Raw genomic sequence first — 18,337 nt, 5'->3', positions numbered from 1 at the left:
TGTTTTTTGTCAGTAGATATTAGTAGTGTGACACTCAGTTTTGTCTTTCAATACTTGGGGCAAAAAAATCAAAATCACTGGACGACCACATAGCTCTAATTTGAGTCAATGATTCATTCTCTCAAGTAAAATTTGCAATATTTGGTATATCTTATCATGGCCATTAAAGAACTGGTTAATAAGGCTTTCAATAAATAAATATTGTCTTTGAAGACATTCTTCTTCTTAGCAAAAGCCAATTTTTATTCCTCCTGCAAGGTGGTGAGCCTCCCACCCACACAACATCTGTCCTGTAGCTAACATCAGATTTCTTCATTCAGAGTAATAAATATTTTTTTGAGCACTAATAATAAAACCTGGAAAATAGGAAGCATTGAATCAGGAAATGAAAGCATTGTGATTTATAATATTTGTGATTGTGAAAGACATTGTCACTGGGATTCATGACTTACAGCAGGACATTGTTAGGATAACCTTCCTGGCACTGCATGTTTCCACATTTTGAATGCTCACAATTGATCATAAAATGTTATAAAATGTTCTTGCATCCTTCACACAACACATCCAGGGGAAGCTGTGCTCTCTCAGTTGTAGTGAATCTGGGCTGAGCCTCCTGTTTCTAACATTCGGAAACTTTGGGAAGAGTCTCTGTGAGGTTCCAGATTTCTGGCTCGAGTTACTTCCTCCTCCCTAAGCTGCTGATTCTGCTTTCAGTTTCAAAAGCATCAAGAGAAAACTGCAGTGGAATAAAGCTAGGAAAGTATCCTGATATCTTAAAAGTTGCTTTCTTTGTGCTGTCGTCTGTGAATTTATAGCTCTACAGTGATTATTTCAATTCACTTACTAACACAAGGAAGAAAACATTAGATTAAAAGAGGTGAGAGAAATGTGCTTGTATTCTTTGTCTGTCTGATGACTGTTGGCTTGAATTTTGCTGGCTACAACTGAGTTGAATAATAAGATAACTTGTGCAGCAGTGCTTCCAGTTCTGCCTCTCCTGTGTTCTGTGCAGTTTTATTTGGCAGACCTTGCTCATTTTGTCCAGTGCTGGGTGACATCACAAGGTCACTGCACATCTTTGCCAGAATATTCAAACAGAACATAGATTTGCTTTTGTTTCTTTCCTAATAGTTCTTCAGTAAACTGAAATGGTGAAAATACCAAAGAAAAGGCTCTTGTCAGAAACTCCTTCTGACGTGCTCATTTTCCAGAGTTCGGCGCATTCTCACTTTGAAGATACGTGTTAGACTGTGGCAGTTGCAGAGCTTTGCTTTATAAAAATAATGTAAAAACACACATTTTTTCTTTTGTTTCAGTGAAAATCAACTTTTATATTGCTTTAGAATCTTCTCTGGATTTGGTGGATGATATTTAATTGGATACTTAGAGCATTTCCTAGAAAAGGAAAAGTCAGCCTACTAGTGAGAGGCATGAACTCTCTCCTGCAATATATTTGCAGCTTTATTGGTGAGAAATGCTATGTGCAATACATTAATGCCTGATATTATTCCATCATTTCAGTTTAACCCACACATTAGAAAACCATACCTGGCTTCATTAGGTTCTATGCTCCATAGTCCATTTTTTCAGTAAATCTGCTTCAGTCTTAGCACCCTCCCAAGCTAAAAGTATTCTAGATAGCTGATGATTAGCTGTATTTTAGTCTGTGAAATACCCTTTTCTGTTACTCCTTTTTTGATCCTTCTTACAGTAAACTTCTGGTTCAGTCACCCTGTCAGGAGGGGAAAAAAAGGGAAAATGGAGACAAGATGGCCTTTTGGCTCAGGTGAGGTGAAACACACCTTCACAAAGAATGCAATTGTGTATTTTCTGCCAAGACACCATATGCCAATTGCTTGGCTTAGGGTAAAATGGAAGAAGGAATTACTGAGAGCCTGTGGTGCAGATTTCAGACATGTTTTTGTTCTTCTCACTGCTCTCTCTTTATCTTTTCTCCTGATGGGGCTACGGCAAATTTTTGCCACTGGTTTTGAATACAGATGCAGACAAGTCCTTGTGCCATTGGAAGGCTCTGGGTTCCTGGGTGATGGTTTGGGGCACTGCACAACTTCATCCTGTGCTTCTCAGGTGACTTCAGGCTCCAACTGTAGGTGTTCAGGGGGATTTTGGAGATGTGCAGGGACCGCTTTGTGGTTGCCTGGCCAGACACTGCATGTCTGTGTGGATCCCTCACAGTGCTGCAATTCTGCTTTTGGGGCTGTTGTGGCAGAAAGGGCAGAAAGAGTGAAACAGGTGAATAGCTCATAGAACAGACATATATGTATATGTGGACAGGTAACACATTATATTCTCAGCCAAAGCAACCCCTAACTTCTCATCTTCTGGATGTTATTCTTTGTGTGAAAAAAAATGAACAGTTTTCTCTTGGCTTTCATCCTTCTCTTGTGTATTTGCTTTGGAGGCTTTAGCAGTATTAGATTAGCAAACTTATACTTTTGGCCTACCTCTACAAATTTCAGAGGGATTTTGGCTCTCACTGCTTTCTCTCTGTTGTACATCCTTTTGTCTTTTATTTTTATGCAGTATAAAATTGGAATAATAGCATATTAAGGAATTATTAGTTGCATACATTGAGTTAAAAAATTGAGAATTGTTCTAAAAGGTAATTTTACTGTTTCTAAAGTAATTGTCAAGGAAAAGGAGCTGTTGTGGATGCAGCATTGTCCTGGCCTAGGAAAAACAGGGGGTTTTGCATGTATTTACAGAAATATTTCCAGTTCTAAGACAGTGTGTGGTAAATTTTGATATTTTTAAAACTTTTTTTTTCCCCCCAAATTTAATGACAGCAGAATAGATCTCTAAAGTATGTCTTGGTATTTATTCTGTTTTACACTAAATTACCAGAAGTGCTGTGGGATTTTATTCATGATTTAAAATGCATTGCTTGAAAGTTGGCATATAAATTGAAGGTATGTTATGAGACAGTACACAAGGGATGGCAAATTTAGTACCTTTAGAAGGTGAAACATTCTGTTCACTTAATTAGTTGAGGAAGGATAAGTTAGAAAAATGAGTCTTGTAAATCAGAAGTGAATTTTAGTGCAAGTGTCCATCATAAATAAGCAAGAGTAAGCCACGGTAAGGTTTTTAAAGGATTTTCACCTGCATTTTCGATCTCCATTTAATTGATTCATAAATCAATTAATTACTGTCACAAGACCTGAGGGCAGCAGGAAATTGGGTTCAAATTAAAAAGAAAAGGAGACAATTTGTTTTAAGATTGAAAGTTGAATGTTCAATCGAAGTTTAATCAGAAGTGACCCATTATTTGAAAAGTGGAACATCAATGTCCTTCTAATTTCACAGAACGCTCCATTAAATGAATATTGAAAAGACCAGGTTAACTGATCATTCCAAAAGGAAGAAGAGACAAAGAAAGGGTTTGGAAACCCACTTCCAAATACATTTTATACTTGTTAATTTCTCTTCTGAAAAGCTCATAGAGAACACAAATCATTGCATTGGGAATTGAAGGATAACTATGTCAGAAGAGCAAATTTTCTTAATCCATTTAGATAGCTGTGATTTTAAATAAAAAAATCCATAAGGTAGTAAACATTGAGGAAAATATTTTCAAAGCATGACTGGAAGTTGGGCCCCCTGAATTTTAGGATGTCTCACAGTGGTCTGACCTTAAAACAGTCCCAGGATTTGCTATCACTGTCAGAGTATTCAGGTGCACAATGCACAGGAGACTCTGCCCTTTGTGCAAAGTGAGGGTGATGCTGGTGCCTGGCCAGGAGTGAAGGCAGATATTTGTGTTTAGGAAGTGAGTGTGGCAGACTGTGATGAAAACAACTGCAGCTGTAACTCCTACTGTGGTTGGGAAGCATAAAGGAATAATATAGTTAGTTTTAATGTTCTTTGGATTAGCATTTCTCTTTCTTAGCGTGTATTTACTTGAAATTTGCTTAGCAAATTGCTGTTAAAAATCCAAACCCCAACTCTCACTTGTTATTGTGAGCTTACTGAAAGAATAAATGAGAAGTCTGATTCAGTTTCTTGCTGTTGGAAAGTGTTGCTCTTGCTGTTAAATGCTGAGAGGTACTGTTGGAACATCATCTGGACTCATCTCTGTGCCATGTGCTCCCTGGGATAGAGTGGGCTTCTGTTAGTTAGAAAGTTCATGCAGCTTTCTCTCATGAGCACAGTGCTTGAAAGACAATAAAAGGCAAGAGAAACAGAGTAAGTTGGCCTTTTTAGTAGTTCTTTATGGAGGAGACTTTTATGGGGGGAAAAGGGGGAAAACAAAAGGAACACCAACTGTTTTAAACATTTCCCTTTCTAAGTGCAGAGCAAGATTATTTCAGATGTCAGCAAGTTATTTGAAGTAGTATTCCATTTCAAGATCTTACCAAGCAGGGTCTGAATTCCTTCATGAGCAACATGACTTTCATTTGTGATGTCCAAATGTGTTTTGATGTATTTGCTGATCATTCCTTATGTGTTCCTTCAAAAGGCAGAGGCTGAGGCAGAAGCAAAGGCTGCTGGTTTACCTGGCCCAGCTGCTGTGATCTCTGCTTGGCTGGGAGGTGTGCCCAGAGTGGTGGGAGAAAAGCCAGCTAAACTTTACAGACACACCCAGGTTTGGATTCCAGAGAAAGAATATGTGTCTCGATGGAACAATAATCTGATATTATGTAGCCAGTCTAATTCGTCAGTCATTCCCTTCACTGACTCAGTAAGGTACTCAAGGCTGAAGATAAATAGTGTGATTCTTTTTAAGTTATTGATTGCAATTACAAGAATGATGATGAACAGCATCAGCACCACCATAGCTGAATGATGGTTTTCCTCAACACCCCCAGTCAAATGACAGGATTCTGTAAACTACTGTGCAAACTTAAAGTTGAATAGGTGTTGAGTTAATCTTGAAGTATGTATTTTATCTTTATAATAAATGACTTTGTGCATCTTCTCCAAAATATTTTCTGAGGGGAAGAATGGCTTCATTTATTTTTGTGATACTTTTGAGACAACTTATGCAACACACAGATGCATCATAAACACAAAAAATGATATGATTCAGTACTAATTATATACTTTTTTTTTAACAAAGTGATGGGAGCTTACTACCAGAAATCTCCTAGAAACATATGGAAATTCTGGTATAATATTGATCGTGAAAGCATTAATATGTTAAAAAATTTAACAAGCAAACTTGCCAGCAATGTAATATAATGTAATTTTAGACATTTTGGGTACCTTTGAGGTTTGGAGTTTTGTTTTCTATTGTTTTGCTTTCTTTCAGTCCACTCCTTGGTATTAAGTTTGATTTTATCTTGTAACAGCAATTCTGCAACCTCATTTCTTGCTTTCTTACAGTACAAGAAGAGATGAACATCATGTACAAACAATATGTTAAGATTGACTGGTGTTAAAACAGTGGTCAACCTAAAGTATATAGCTTTAGGGAATTGGCAAAATTCATACTCAATTGTCAACATTATTATGTAGATGGTATTATTGTACAAAGAAGTAGGATGGTTGCAGAAAAAAGAGTATTCTCTGATTGTTGTGGTTGCATTTCTTTTGAAAACTTAAATCATAACACGTTTAATAAAATGTCTGATTGCTGCTTAGCTCAGAGGGAAAGCTGAGTGGATATTTTTTCTCCCTGTAGGCAAAATTTTTAGCTGCTTTGGGAAGTATAATTACAGAGAAAACTGCCATTCCAGAAATAAAGTATAAGACTTTGGGCTTTTTTGCCTTTTTCAGAGACTTGGAATCAGTTAATTAGATCAGTGAAATAAGTTTCGTAGTTGTCAAAACTTAAGAGCAATTTGAAGGGGTTTTCAATCTTTCAACAAAATCCAATAAGCATTTCAAGGAGGAAATCACAGTGGAATCCTAAAAGACTTCCTATTTCTTTCTCACAGAATTCCAGCTTTCTCTCTGAAGCTCTTTTCCCTGAACATGCAACAAGAAGTGAAGAGCTGGATCCCTCCTTCAGCCTGCACGAGACCATTGCAAAGGTAAGAGAAATGGACATCTCATTTATATAAAACTTTCCTTCAGATGGCCAAATTTGAATTTGTTAACAATTTTGAAAGATAATCTTTTTTTTTCCTGTGAATACTCTGAACATAGTTAGAAGCTGTGTAGTTTGTTTTCCTGGAGCTCCACCTTTGGATACAATATTCTTTACTGTCACATTGGTCGACTTGTGTGATCAAAGCAGTTTTATGTGCAAATGCTTCTTTTTCTGTGATTCAGTTGTATTTTGCTTGTGTCACATTAAACTTCCTGGCATGGGCACAGGGCATTGAGCCCCAGGGGATGACAGAAAGCAGCAAGTTTGTTGCTGTCTGCTTTGTCCCTGACTCTCTGAGGGCACCTTCACACGCTGTCACGGTGGTCTTGGCATGGGAGGAAGGGGTGACCATCCTGAGCTTCTGGAGGATGCCCTACAGAGGGGATGCTCCCAAAGTTAATGTGTTCTGACTCCCCTCTCATCACTCCAATATAATACTCCCTCCATGTTATTTATTAATACGATCAAAATTACTCCTGGCTCGAAAGTGCTGCTTCTTCTGACAACTCAGCAAGCTCCATTCCTGCAAAGGGACATGACTGTAAATGAGCCCAAATTAAGGCCTTCATCCACTTCTTATAACTGGATTTCCTATAAACCAAAGCATATAACTTTTTATTCTTATTTTTCACTGCGTATCACGCAGTCTGCTTCATTTGTATGAAAAAGCTCGTGTTGGGCAGGAAATTATCTGAGGCCCTTCATCTCACTGAGGGAAATAGGGCTTTAATGATTTTTATTTCTTTCCCCATGTGGATGGCTTGATACTAAGTAACAATGTAAAAATGCAAACATAATTTCTTAGATGAGGTTTGGTGTATGAATGAATAAGCAGCTAATTGTGGCTTGTGCTCTCTGACATCAGTGGGTGCCTTAATTTCATGAGCACTTGGAAAAGGATGAGATTTCTGAATGTGGCAGAGAAAATGAATGAGAAATGTGCAGCTATTAAGTAGATAGATCTGTAATCTGAGTGCTCAGAAGACCTAATTTGTCAGAACAATTGTCAGAACTATTTATCTTAAAATCTTGGCACATTAAAGGTGGATTTAGGGTGGATTGCTGTGAGAACCAGGCTGATCTGAAACATTCAGAGAGAGAGAAATCTGTAGGCTTCCTGGTGGTGAAGAACCAAGACATTCACTACAGAATTGTGTTGCAGTGCAAAACTTAGTGGTATCTTAAGTGAGATTTGCAGATCCTGTAATTTCAAATGTGTTTTGTAATGCATATATTAAGTATGAAATTGGAGAAGTGTGTGCCTGTGGGGCAGAGAAGGGATTTTCCAATCTGAGCAGAAGTCAGATAAAACTGTTGTTACCTAATGCATACTCAGAAAAGTATGTGCTTTTTTTCAATTAATTTCATCAGTGTTAATCAGCACAGTGTTTCATGGTAACCACTCAACTGGAGTGACTAACAAGTTTGAAAATATTTTTGTTTTCTGTGTCGTTCTCACTGGAGTAGCCTCATAAAACTGGGATTATGCAGTTCCAAAAGCTTGAATGGCAGACTTCCAACAAGGAATGCCATTGGAGCCACTTACCCAGGATCAGCCATGGAAAAATATCTTACTGACTTTTACTTTGGCAGGCAGACATGACATAATTGGCTTTATGATGAGTTATGGATGCTGACAGATAACTCTTGAGAAAATTATTAGTGATTCTGAATATTCAACACTCCAATTATGGAGTAGTTAGTAGAACTAACTACTGTAATGCAATAACTAACTACTGTAATGCAATTAACTTCTAAACACTAAATAAAGGAGTAAGAGTGAGAAGTGTTTCCATTTCTAGGGTAAATATATTTTTGTGTAACATACTCAGATTCTTCCATTTTTTAAAAATATTAACACTTCCAAGAAGATGACAGGCAGATTCTCTTCCTGAAGCAAATGGAATGAAAAGTATGCAAATGGATTGAAAAGATTGATGGACTGCTGGTAAATGAAATTCATATTTTGACCACAGATAAGGTACAGCACAAGAATGTTGACTTTAGGCATTCTCTAACAGGATCATACTGTTCTGTTCCTTTGAAACATGGGAGGGATATATTCCTATTTACCCACTGTCTAGTCCCATTCATGCTCTAATATAGGGAACACTCATTCATCTTGGCAATTCAGTGATATCCATAACTTTGGTAGTTCCTTTCTCTGTTAATCTCCCTAAAAATGGAGATCTGGGGTTTGGTGCATGCTGCCTCTGCTAAATATTTTTATCTTTCTACAGAATATCTGCAAATGAGCTCTTCTTTTGTACACCAAGATAATACAACATATCTAAATTAACATGAAGGTATCAAATCTTTTCAATCCCAAGGCCGAGACTGCAAATGTTGAATCAGTAGAATAATGATGTGTATGGGATATCTGCATTGCAGAGTTTTACCAGAACCATTTCTAACAGCTGTTTCAGCAGAGTACATTCTTGTTCCTGTGTTGTTCCTATACATTGTGCCCTTCTGGGGATCACATTTTTCTTGAAAAATCTCTGTGGCATTGTGCTTAGGCATGCCAGTGGCCTTTGCATTGGGACATCTGGATTTCCTTTCATTTATCTTCTGTTTTCATTTAAAAATTCCCTCCATGTAGAGGTGGAGGATTTGGCAGAATTGTTCAAGATTTCTGAGCAGCAGAGACACAATATTCCTCCAGTCAGAGTTACAGCACTTAAAGGGTTAAAGAGCTTGTGTGGTGGGTGCAGAACTAATCTGAAATATTCTGCAAAGAGATATCTGATGTACATGAATATATTACATATCCAAGCCAAGCGCAGAAAACTCTTTGTCCTTGCAAGGCCCAGACAGGTATGTGGCAGCCTTCCCCCCTCCTCACTATGTGTTGTGTTATTTGGAAATTTTGCTGCATGCCATGATTTTCATCACGAAAATGTGGCACTTTGAGTGTCAATTTTCACAGGTAATTTCTCCAGTTAGCTTTCTTCAGTGATGTATTCCGTTCAATGTAATTGTTAAAAGTCCTGTCTTCCATCCCTTATGCCAGACTTTCCCACCACTTCCCAGTCCCTTCATCATTGTACCTCCCAAGGCATGAGTCCTGCACAGACCAACAGAACTCTAATGTCTTTTTAAAGAGGTAGTATGTTATGATTTTGTACTTTCAAAAGAAATTATTCAAGTCTCCAACCAACAAGCAGAAATGCGGGCAGGGGTGGGTGACTGAGTGAGGTTAACACAGCAGAAGGACAGTTCTGAGTGTATGAAGTGAGGACCAAGCTGAGGGCCCTGAGCAGTATCCATATTTGAGACGGTCTGTTGTTGATACTGGATTTTTAGATGTGCAGTTTGACCTTGTTGTGAAGATACCAGAATTGTCTGTGGTACCATTCGGGTGCTCTGCCACACATAAAAGCACCTGTATGGGTTTGGGGGCTGAGAATTGCAGGATAACTTGGGGTATCTTTTGATTTTTCTGTTTGTCCTGCCATAGCTGGCAGCAGCTCATGGTGTTTCAGCAGCTCTGATCTGCCCCAGCATGACGTAGCAGCAATTACCATAGTCAGTCCTTAACTTAAATTACTTTATTTGCTTTACTGACCAGCATCTCATACTGGTTCTGAGCATCTCACTGGTATTTGTGGTTTGATGGTATTTGAGCTATCCAAAGCACAGCTGTATTGTCTGTGGTGGCAGTCTGGCTGAATTTGCACAAAACCAAACTTGGTGAATTTTTTTCTGCAAAGCAGCACAGGCAAACATGTTTCACAGAAACGGTTTGATTTAGCACATTTTCTCTTAAGCACACAAGTGAGACTTTTTGTTTTACTGTTAGCCTTCTTGCATGAAAGAACATATAATCCAGTTCAAGCAGAGGGTAAATACAAACCTGCTGAAAACACCCTTCTAACAATGTGTATTTTATTCTGTAGCTATTGTCGGCAGCAATAAAAGCAAGAGCAAATCTGGTGATATAACCTGGCACAGTAACTTTGGGGATGTTCTGTGAATTGTGGTGAACAGGGAAGTAACAACATTCAAAGGAAAAAAAGCTGTTTGGGGATTTTCTCAGCATTAGATGTGAAAGAGGTGACTGCTGCTAAAGACATGAGGTTTTCTGACAGACAGTCATACTGTGTTTGGCCAGACAACATATTCTCTGTCTGCTCTAGCCTAGTTAGGAGAGATATGCTTGGAATTTTTCAGTAGTTCTTTGTTCCTAAAAGCAAGTAGCCTCAAGGACTCTTGCATTTTATACTTGAAGTCTTATGGATAAAGACCAGGTAATAAAAATAAGCTCAAATTGCAGAACCCCTGGTAAAATTTTGATGAACCAGCTGCACCATCCAATGCAGCTTCAATGTGTTCAGTTAGGTATTGAAAAACAACTCCATTCCCTTACCCCCTGAAATTTTCCTTGTATTTCCTGCTGATATGCTAATATGATTCCTTCAAAATGGCAGAAGAATTACAGGACAAAATTAATTATTTTTCCTCCTGTGGCATATTCAGGAGGTTGTGGAAAGATGTCAAGAACAAAACTCCAGTATTACAAGATTGTTTCTGGGCTATTTTTTGGTTGTGTTTTTTGAGGGGGTTGGATTTTTTTGGTGTTTTTTTTTTAATTGCTGGAATTTAATGTTTTCAGCACAGAGAACTCTGACAACTATGAAAATATCAAAATAACCTAAAAACTGTGATTCCAATAAACAAGAGGAGCTGAATGAATGAATAATGTAGGTGCCATTAGTAGCATGGCTTGTGTAGGAAACATCCCCACAGATTGTCTGTGTACTTTCTTAGCTGTTCAGTTCTTTGACTGTAAGGAGAGCATTAATTCTGTATTCCTTAAATATTTTTGATATCACAACAAGAATGTATGTCCTTTATAAAAGTTAACATCGGATTCTGTCTGAATATTTCTTAACCAGATTGCTGTTTGGAACCATTAGTTCCTGAAATCCTCTTTTAGACCTAACTTTTATCAGGTGGCTCAGGATTTGTCTGCCAGCTCAGTGGAAAGGGAAAAAAGTCTTTGCATCACTTTTCAAGCTAGAGCTGCAATTTAAGTGAAATAAGCAAATACATGTCAGATCCACCTGATCCAATCAAACCACAGGATAAACACATACATTGAGACATTATATATCATCTTAAATCTTATGATAGAAACCCAAGATTGGTGTTGTTTGTACATCTCACGGAAGACACTTTTTATTGCAAATTACAGCAATCTGACTAAGCAAAAGAAGTTAAGTAGGAGTGGGAGAAAACATTGTTTAATCCCTATTTTATATACCAGATAATGAAATACCACGGGTCAGAAATTATTCTTACAATGAGCAACTACATCTTCTCATCTGATTACAGAATTATCTTGTAAAATCTGCTGATTTGTCTGACACTGTAGGCACAGACTGGGACATATTTCAAAGCTGAAGCGAGATTTCTGCAGTTGGAATTTGGCACATATTTGGGATTTGCTGAAGTTTCAGCTACTGGCTGTGACCAACTGGCCATTTTTCTGCTCTGTACTGAGGCCACATCAGTGCCTTGTTACTGGGACTTGCCTGCCTTGGGAAGAAGTTTTATTTTCTAGAGCAATGTTTTCCTTTCCTGTGCCTTATTTTGGTTACGTTGAGATCTGACTGCAGCTGTAGCTGCATTGGTGACAGTCCCTCAGCAAAGATGTCTGTGACAGGTGTCTCATTTTTTGTTTTTTTTTCTGTCTGCTGTTTGATAATCATGACTGTACAAAGAAGCTGATGCATATTTATTGCACAAGTCAAATGATTGTTTTCAGTTTGTCCTATAGTGGCTTCTCACTGTGTAATGAGAAAATCTATTTTATATCCTTTGCTTTTATTTCACAAATGTAAGTTTGCTGTGAGGGATGTCAAACAATTGGACATGTGCATGCATTTTTTAAGGAATGTCAGCACATGTTTATAGAATTATAGAATCATTTGATTTGTATTCAATCACTGAAATTCAACAACTCTAAATCTGAACAAATCTAAACAACAACTCTGCAGCTCACTACTCTAGTAGTAGGACTATGCCTGAGGTTATTTGAATATTCCCCTTTTTCTCATCATCTTGTTCTTCACACTTAGTTAGCGACTTTATCAGACTGTGATTTTATTAATCCATTCTTTTGCATCAGTACTACCAGAGACATTTGTTGTTGGCACATATGCACTGGATTTGGTGGCTTTGCAAGGAACATGAGCTTTTCTTTAAAGAAGATGCCAACATTCTAGAAGGATAGTTCCTCTGGGATCTCTAAAAGTACCTTGTCTATTGTAGCAGCTCACTATATGAGCTGTTTTCTGTCTACAGATCTTTTGACAAAGATGTCAACTCTGAATGTCCTTTCCCCAGAGCACCTCCCTTAAAACACAAAGTTTATGTTAACAAAGTAGTTATGTAACTACTCTTTTTTACTCTTATGTAACTACTCTTTTTTTCTTTTAGTTTTTCTTTTTCCTTTTTTTAATTTATTGTAATCCAATTTACTTTTGAATGAATATTAGGTAAACTCAGTGCAACTTTCATATCTGCTCAAGTGAAAAGAGATGCAAGTATCTGATTTTGTACTATAAATGAATTAGTTGGTTTTGCAAACAACTTGCAGAAAGACCTGAGGAAATACAGCTGCTAAGGTGTATGTTTTGTCCGTTGATTTAATTTTTTAAACCATACTTATAACTTCCTTTGGTGTACTATTGCACAATGTAGTATAGACATGTTTTGTCTTTATATCATTCCATGAAATAACTGGGAGAATTTTACAGGTGCTGAAGTTTCCTTCTTGAGCTTAGTCCTGAATTCAAAACTAGATTTTCAAGACTCAATTTCCTTAAGGAATTTTAAAGTGACAGATATTCCCAGGAGTCTTAGCAGAATTCACAGTGGTTTTAATCTTTTCTTTAAATGTCATAACCTATTTTGGCATCAAACTGGTAGCTGAACTTGTCTGAAACCATCCTCTTGGTGCTGAGCATTTCTTGGGATTGTAGCCATCCAGAGAGGGGAGGATAAACCCAAAATTAAATGTCTAGACAGTGAATAAAAAATGTATGTCCTGGAATAAAGCTCCTAAGAATCAACACCTTGGGCCCTGAGCTGAGAGATGCCTGCAGGAACCTAATAGGAAAAATTAAGCACAAACTACTGCCTGCCCTCATATAAAACAATTAGCCCTTAAATCCTGGTCAACAGCCAAAACAAACCCCTGAAACTCCAGATACAAATATGCTGCACCTCGAAATTCTCTACTTGCATTTTGCATTCAGAGTGGCACTAATGGGAGTGGCTGAGCCTCTTTGATGCCTCCATTGCAGATGTGCTGTGAAAATCTGATTCCAGTGGCAGATAATCTGTATTTGAAATTCTTGTTCTGAATTGGTTTGTAACTGGTTGTGTATGAGAAACTTGATGTATTCTCAGTGATCAAAATCTTTAAGAGGTTTTTGTAACATACTCCTGTGCATGAAACTGTACTTTGCCCTTGTCGTTTACTTTCTTTTATTAGGTCTCCTTATATGTTGCTATGCAGGCATTTAAACTGGATATAACTGAAAAGCACAATTACATGTTTTTAAATAGATCTCCTGAAGTGAAGGATGAAAACTCTTTTCAAATCAGCATGAAAACTCTTTTCAAATACAACTGGACAATGTGAAGAAACGTTGTAAAATTTAGAAGTTGTAAGATGCAACTGGTAAATATTTTTTAAAAAATATAATAAGTCAAAAAAGAAAAAAAGAATATAAACTAAGGTATTACAAAGTCCCGGGAAGATCATCGTGTTTATTGATCCATTTTTATTACGAGTGTAGTCAGTAAAAAAATACTGCCAGTTTGCTAAGACATTCAAGTATTGAAGCAGCTAACATTAGACCAATTAATGTTAGTTTAAGTATATGTGATTAACCTTAAATAAAATTTCAAAATTAATAGAAGTGTCTTTCAGAGAATTGTGGACTAAAGATCCTGTATCAGAAAAAGTGTGGATGGTTAAACTGTTGGGATTTTTTATTTATTTCAGTAAGTACAAGGAAAGAGATCATCCTGCTAGAACATCATGGATTTCAATGTGTTCAACACTTTTGAGAAGAGAAATGCTCTGCTAAGCAGTGATTATGAGTAGGGAATACTGCCTGTCCTCCCTGTTTCACCTCTGGGAGCCTGAAACAAAGATTTTTGTTCAAGGCTATTATAAAAACAGTTTATTCTCAGGCAATCAGTGTTAACAACACTAAAAGAATGTAGTATAAAAGAGCAAACCCACCTTCTGGAGTCCATTCCTACTGAAGAAGGTCACTGTGGGGCTTTTGAGCTCCAGAGTCACATGGTAGATCCAAGGATTCCCACTTGGATACAAGGGCCAGAGGCAAATAAGCTGGAACTGCCCAGGGTCAGTCTTGCCTTCAGGACACCCAGGTTTGATCCTTCCCATGGGTATTTAGTCAACCCACAGGAGTGGAGTGATCATCCCACCAACCAGCAGTTCCTTGGGCCAGGGGCTGGGTATTGTCGGAGCAAACTATCCATAAAACCAAAGCAATATAAAAGATGTACTTTCCTACAGTGGAAATGATATTTCTATTTCACAAACAGAGATCATATGCTGGCTGTGAAGCTATTTTTTATTTTAATACCTTCTTGTAAAATTAATGGCTGAGAGTTACATAAATTGAAACCTGATTCCAACCGTGCACATATAATATTGATTTTAAAAGGTGCAGCATCTGTATTATCTATTGAAATAATTTTAGTTCTAAATTTGAACTGATATTACAAAGTACAACATTTGGACCTAAAATATTTCATGACAAGAGCCCAGTAACCAATAAATGAAAAGCAACTTTTGAGAAGTGTAGATGGAAAGAAGGGAATAGAAGGTGTTCTGTTGTAATTGAGTAGTATATTCTGGTATACTGCAGCCTTTTCCTCATCTAAAAGTTATATGGTTATGTACAAATAGAGAGAAATTTCTTCAAAACCAGCTTACCAATAAAACTGTATGTCCTGAATGATATTTCCTTTGAGGAATCGTTCATGAAAAAGTAGTGTTTTCTTATGTGATAATTCTTCAGTCTCAGAGAGTTCTTGTCTTATCCTTAGATAAAAGAATAGCTCATTTATTTTGTTGCTTAGATGTAACAGTAGTAGGTGTGCATAGGTAATGTATGTGCATATTCAGAGAAAATGCCAAAGTTCTTAATCTGTTTTAAATTTTCACAAGAAAGCAATAAAATAATTTCTGCGTTGCTACCATCAGATGTGATCCTTCAACACTTCCATGCTTCCTTCTTTAGAAGAGTGAAACTATGAAAGGAGAACCTTTACTTTCTGGTGACAAAATAGTTCTAATTCTTTAATAGCCAAATAAATAGCAATACATTTGCATCTGACTGATGTGGATGATGTTAAAACTACTTATTTCAAATTTCATTATGAAGTATTTTTCTGATCAAATTGTATTTGATTACCTTTTGTTATTAACTTATGATTCTCTCCTTTCATTCTGATGAGGCCAGGACGTGTGGCTTTCATTGTTTGGGTAATCAAATATTAAGAATATGTAAATGCATAGTGACACAATTCATCATTAAATGTTGTAGTCAGGGAGAGTAATTTGCTCAAACACCATAGCCTCTCCTGCCATTTATCTCAGACTTGCTTGGACAGGGAGAGCAGCATGGTTAATCCATCAAAATTCATGAAAACTCACTGGAATTTTGAAGCATCCAATAAAAACATGGGCTGTCCAGTCAAGGTAAGAGGAAAACTGGCATGTCCTAAATGTGATACAAGTCAGCATTATCAGAAATTAATGCTTTTATCAAGCATGTAATTAAAATAAGTATCAAAGCAGTTGAATACAAACTGGTTTTGATCCTTTTAAAGAGACTGTGACATGTTGTTATGGTAAAGCTCACTGCCTTTCGACCAACAGCCTTGTGTCAGCAAAGCCTTTCTAATCTGGAGTGAGGCAGCCTCAGAGATTTCACTTCATCCTGGCTAAGTGTTCCAAAGTTCTGATACTTAAATAACTCTGGGAAAGAAATTGGGCAGTGACTCTCAATGAATTGGCCTTCCTTTATTGATTATTAGCCCAATATTCTTGTAAAAAATCTCACCAAAAAAATCCCCTCTGATATACGGACAGATATAAAAATATAAATGCGGGGTGTGGTTTTCTTAATGACTTTTTAAGTGAGATTTTGGTTTGGTTATTTTTTAATTTTTTCAAAGCACTTTATTGGCAAAGTCTTGCTTCTACTGACTTATTTGAGCTATGTATACAAACGGAGACTTCACAAAATCCAAATATTTTTATAGAAAAAGAGATGCTGCTGAAGATTCTCTGCTCCTTTACATTTTCTATGTTTTTAAAAGATATTTTAAATGCAACTCCATTTTTTTTAATGCTCAAATCCATAAATGATCAGCTTTCTAGCTTCATTGTCTATATTTTCATAAGATATTTTATATGTAAGACAGTTTTTTTAAAAAGTTAACAGAGCTCAAATCTACAAAAGCTCATCTTTCTAGCTCAGCATATTGGCAGTTGTTCACTAGGGCAAACTGGCAGACTTTTAATCACAGCTTTCTGAAATATCCAAGGCAACAAAAAAAAAGAAATGAAAATTCACTGCCTTTTTCTGAAATTAGTTTATTGTTGCACTACTTCATGATTTATTGCTTACTTATTTTTACAAAACAGCTTTGGAACACAAAAGTGAAAATTGTGTAAGTTGTTTTTTGGGATTTTTTCCTCTCTAAGGTGTTTCCTTGAACTTATCATTTTGAAGACTCTAAATTCAAATGACATTATTGCATCTGTCAGGGTGCCAGCATGTGCTAATCATTCAGATTTCACTTTTCAAAAACACTGATTAGTGCCCTCTGATAAATTAACCTGGTGAGCCCAATCTAATTTGTATTATAGTACTAATTGCATGTACTTATGTGGAGTTCACTCTGGATTCCACCAGTAGAAGAGCCATTGGCCTACATGAAGTGTGAATAAAAAAATTATTGGTCAGATTTTTAGCTGCTGGTGAAGAGTTTGAGCCTGTGTAAGTGCAGGTGCACTTTCAGATTTTCAGGTGCAAAGTGAGAGGCAGCAGCTGCAGATCTAGTTCATTATATCTCAGAATAAAATCTGTAGTTTTGTTCTTCTTAGTGAATTTAAGACCACTTGGGAATTAAATTATAAACCATATTCTGCATCACATCCATAATCATCCAGCACTGTGCCCTGTTGGCATTGCTTGAGAGGGGAATTCAGTCCCAAAGCTTGAAAGGATGCAGAGGAGCACTGAGACAAAAGGCTAAATAGGCTAAATACTTATATTTATGCAAGTGAAAAACTTGATTAGACTCAGTGGAGTAAATGCTCTGCTACAGAGGTTTTAGGTATCATTAAAAAGCAGATTTGATCTGCCTTTTTCTCTTCTTTATTTTCACTTGAAATAAAGAGAATGTTGCCTTGTATGGGCAGAGCTTGTGGCTCAGCACAGTGTGACCTTGGAATTTTGGATTTTTCTCTTTTGGGGGAGGATTTGGCAAATGAGTTTTTTCATAGATAGCCTGTATGTAATATAAGGAATCATATAAATACAATTAAAGTAAAAAATAATAAAATAAGTACTTAAAGAAAGATATGTAACCTTAAATAACTTATATATCTTGGTTTTAATATCATTTATTAACCTTACCATGGAAAAGCATTATTGGAATTTAAGTTGCCAGTTCAACTATTTTCCTATTATTAGAAGTATCTCTGGAAAAGTAAAAATTTTTTAAAATAACGAGAAATGCTTTCTTCCCTCTGTGCTTGCTACCTCACTTGTGATTCTCTGCCTCTTCCCTTCCTGTCACCTGTATCCCATCAAATTCTGTGCTGAATGTCAAGTTTCAACACCTGCTATTGGAGCTGGATTTTCAAAAGGCTTTGCAACTAATGTAATAATTAAAGTCAAGAGACACCTCTATCAGTTGAATGTTGCTGACTTTATAGTTTCTCAGGTCCCCTAAGCCAGTCTTAGTCTTAGCACAGGGTCAGCAGGATTGAGTTTGATCTGGGTGAAAAGGAATCATTTGGCTTTGCCGTTGGTTTTGCTTTAGGGCTTGTTTTGTTTGAGGCTCTCAGGTCTGATTTGCAATCCCAACTTTCGTGCCTGTGGATGGTGACAGGGAGAAGTGCATGTGGAGCACAGCACAGGAGCAGCCATTGCAGCCACAGCATCCCTTTTGATAGGCTTTGAAATTTGAACTGAAAGGGTGTTAAAATTGGCC

The 18,337-nt window shown here is 37.0% G+C and overlaps 1 protein-coding gene across 10 annotated transcripts in view; it reads left to right on the top strand.

Moving 5' to 3' along the window:
- The window catches only part of NAALADL2 (N-acetylated alpha-linked acidic dipeptidase like 2), a 439,661-nt gene that overhangs the window by 368,484 nt on the left and 52,840 nt on the right, over window positions 1-18,337 (top strand). For all 10 annotated transcript variants that reach the window (XM_071566282.1, XM_071566279.1, XM_071566281.1 and 7 more), the window contains one exon: window positions 5,901-5,996. In XM_071566282.1, coding sequence (XP_071422383.1) covers window positions 5,901-5,996 — 96 coding nt within the window. The remainder of the gene's footprint in view (window positions 1-5,900; window positions 5,997-18,337) is intronic.

Source organism: Pithys albifrons, chromosome 11, assembly GCF_047495875.1.
Source record: "Pithys albifrons albifrons isolate INPA30051 chromosome 11, PitAlb_v1, whole genome shotgun sequence".
In the NCBI taxonomy this organism is placed as follows: domain Eukaryota; kingdom Metazoa; phylum Chordata; class Aves; order Passeriformes; family Thamnophilidae; genus Pithys; species Pithys albifrons.
This window is presented reverse-complemented; position numbering and strand designations above follow the sequence as displayed.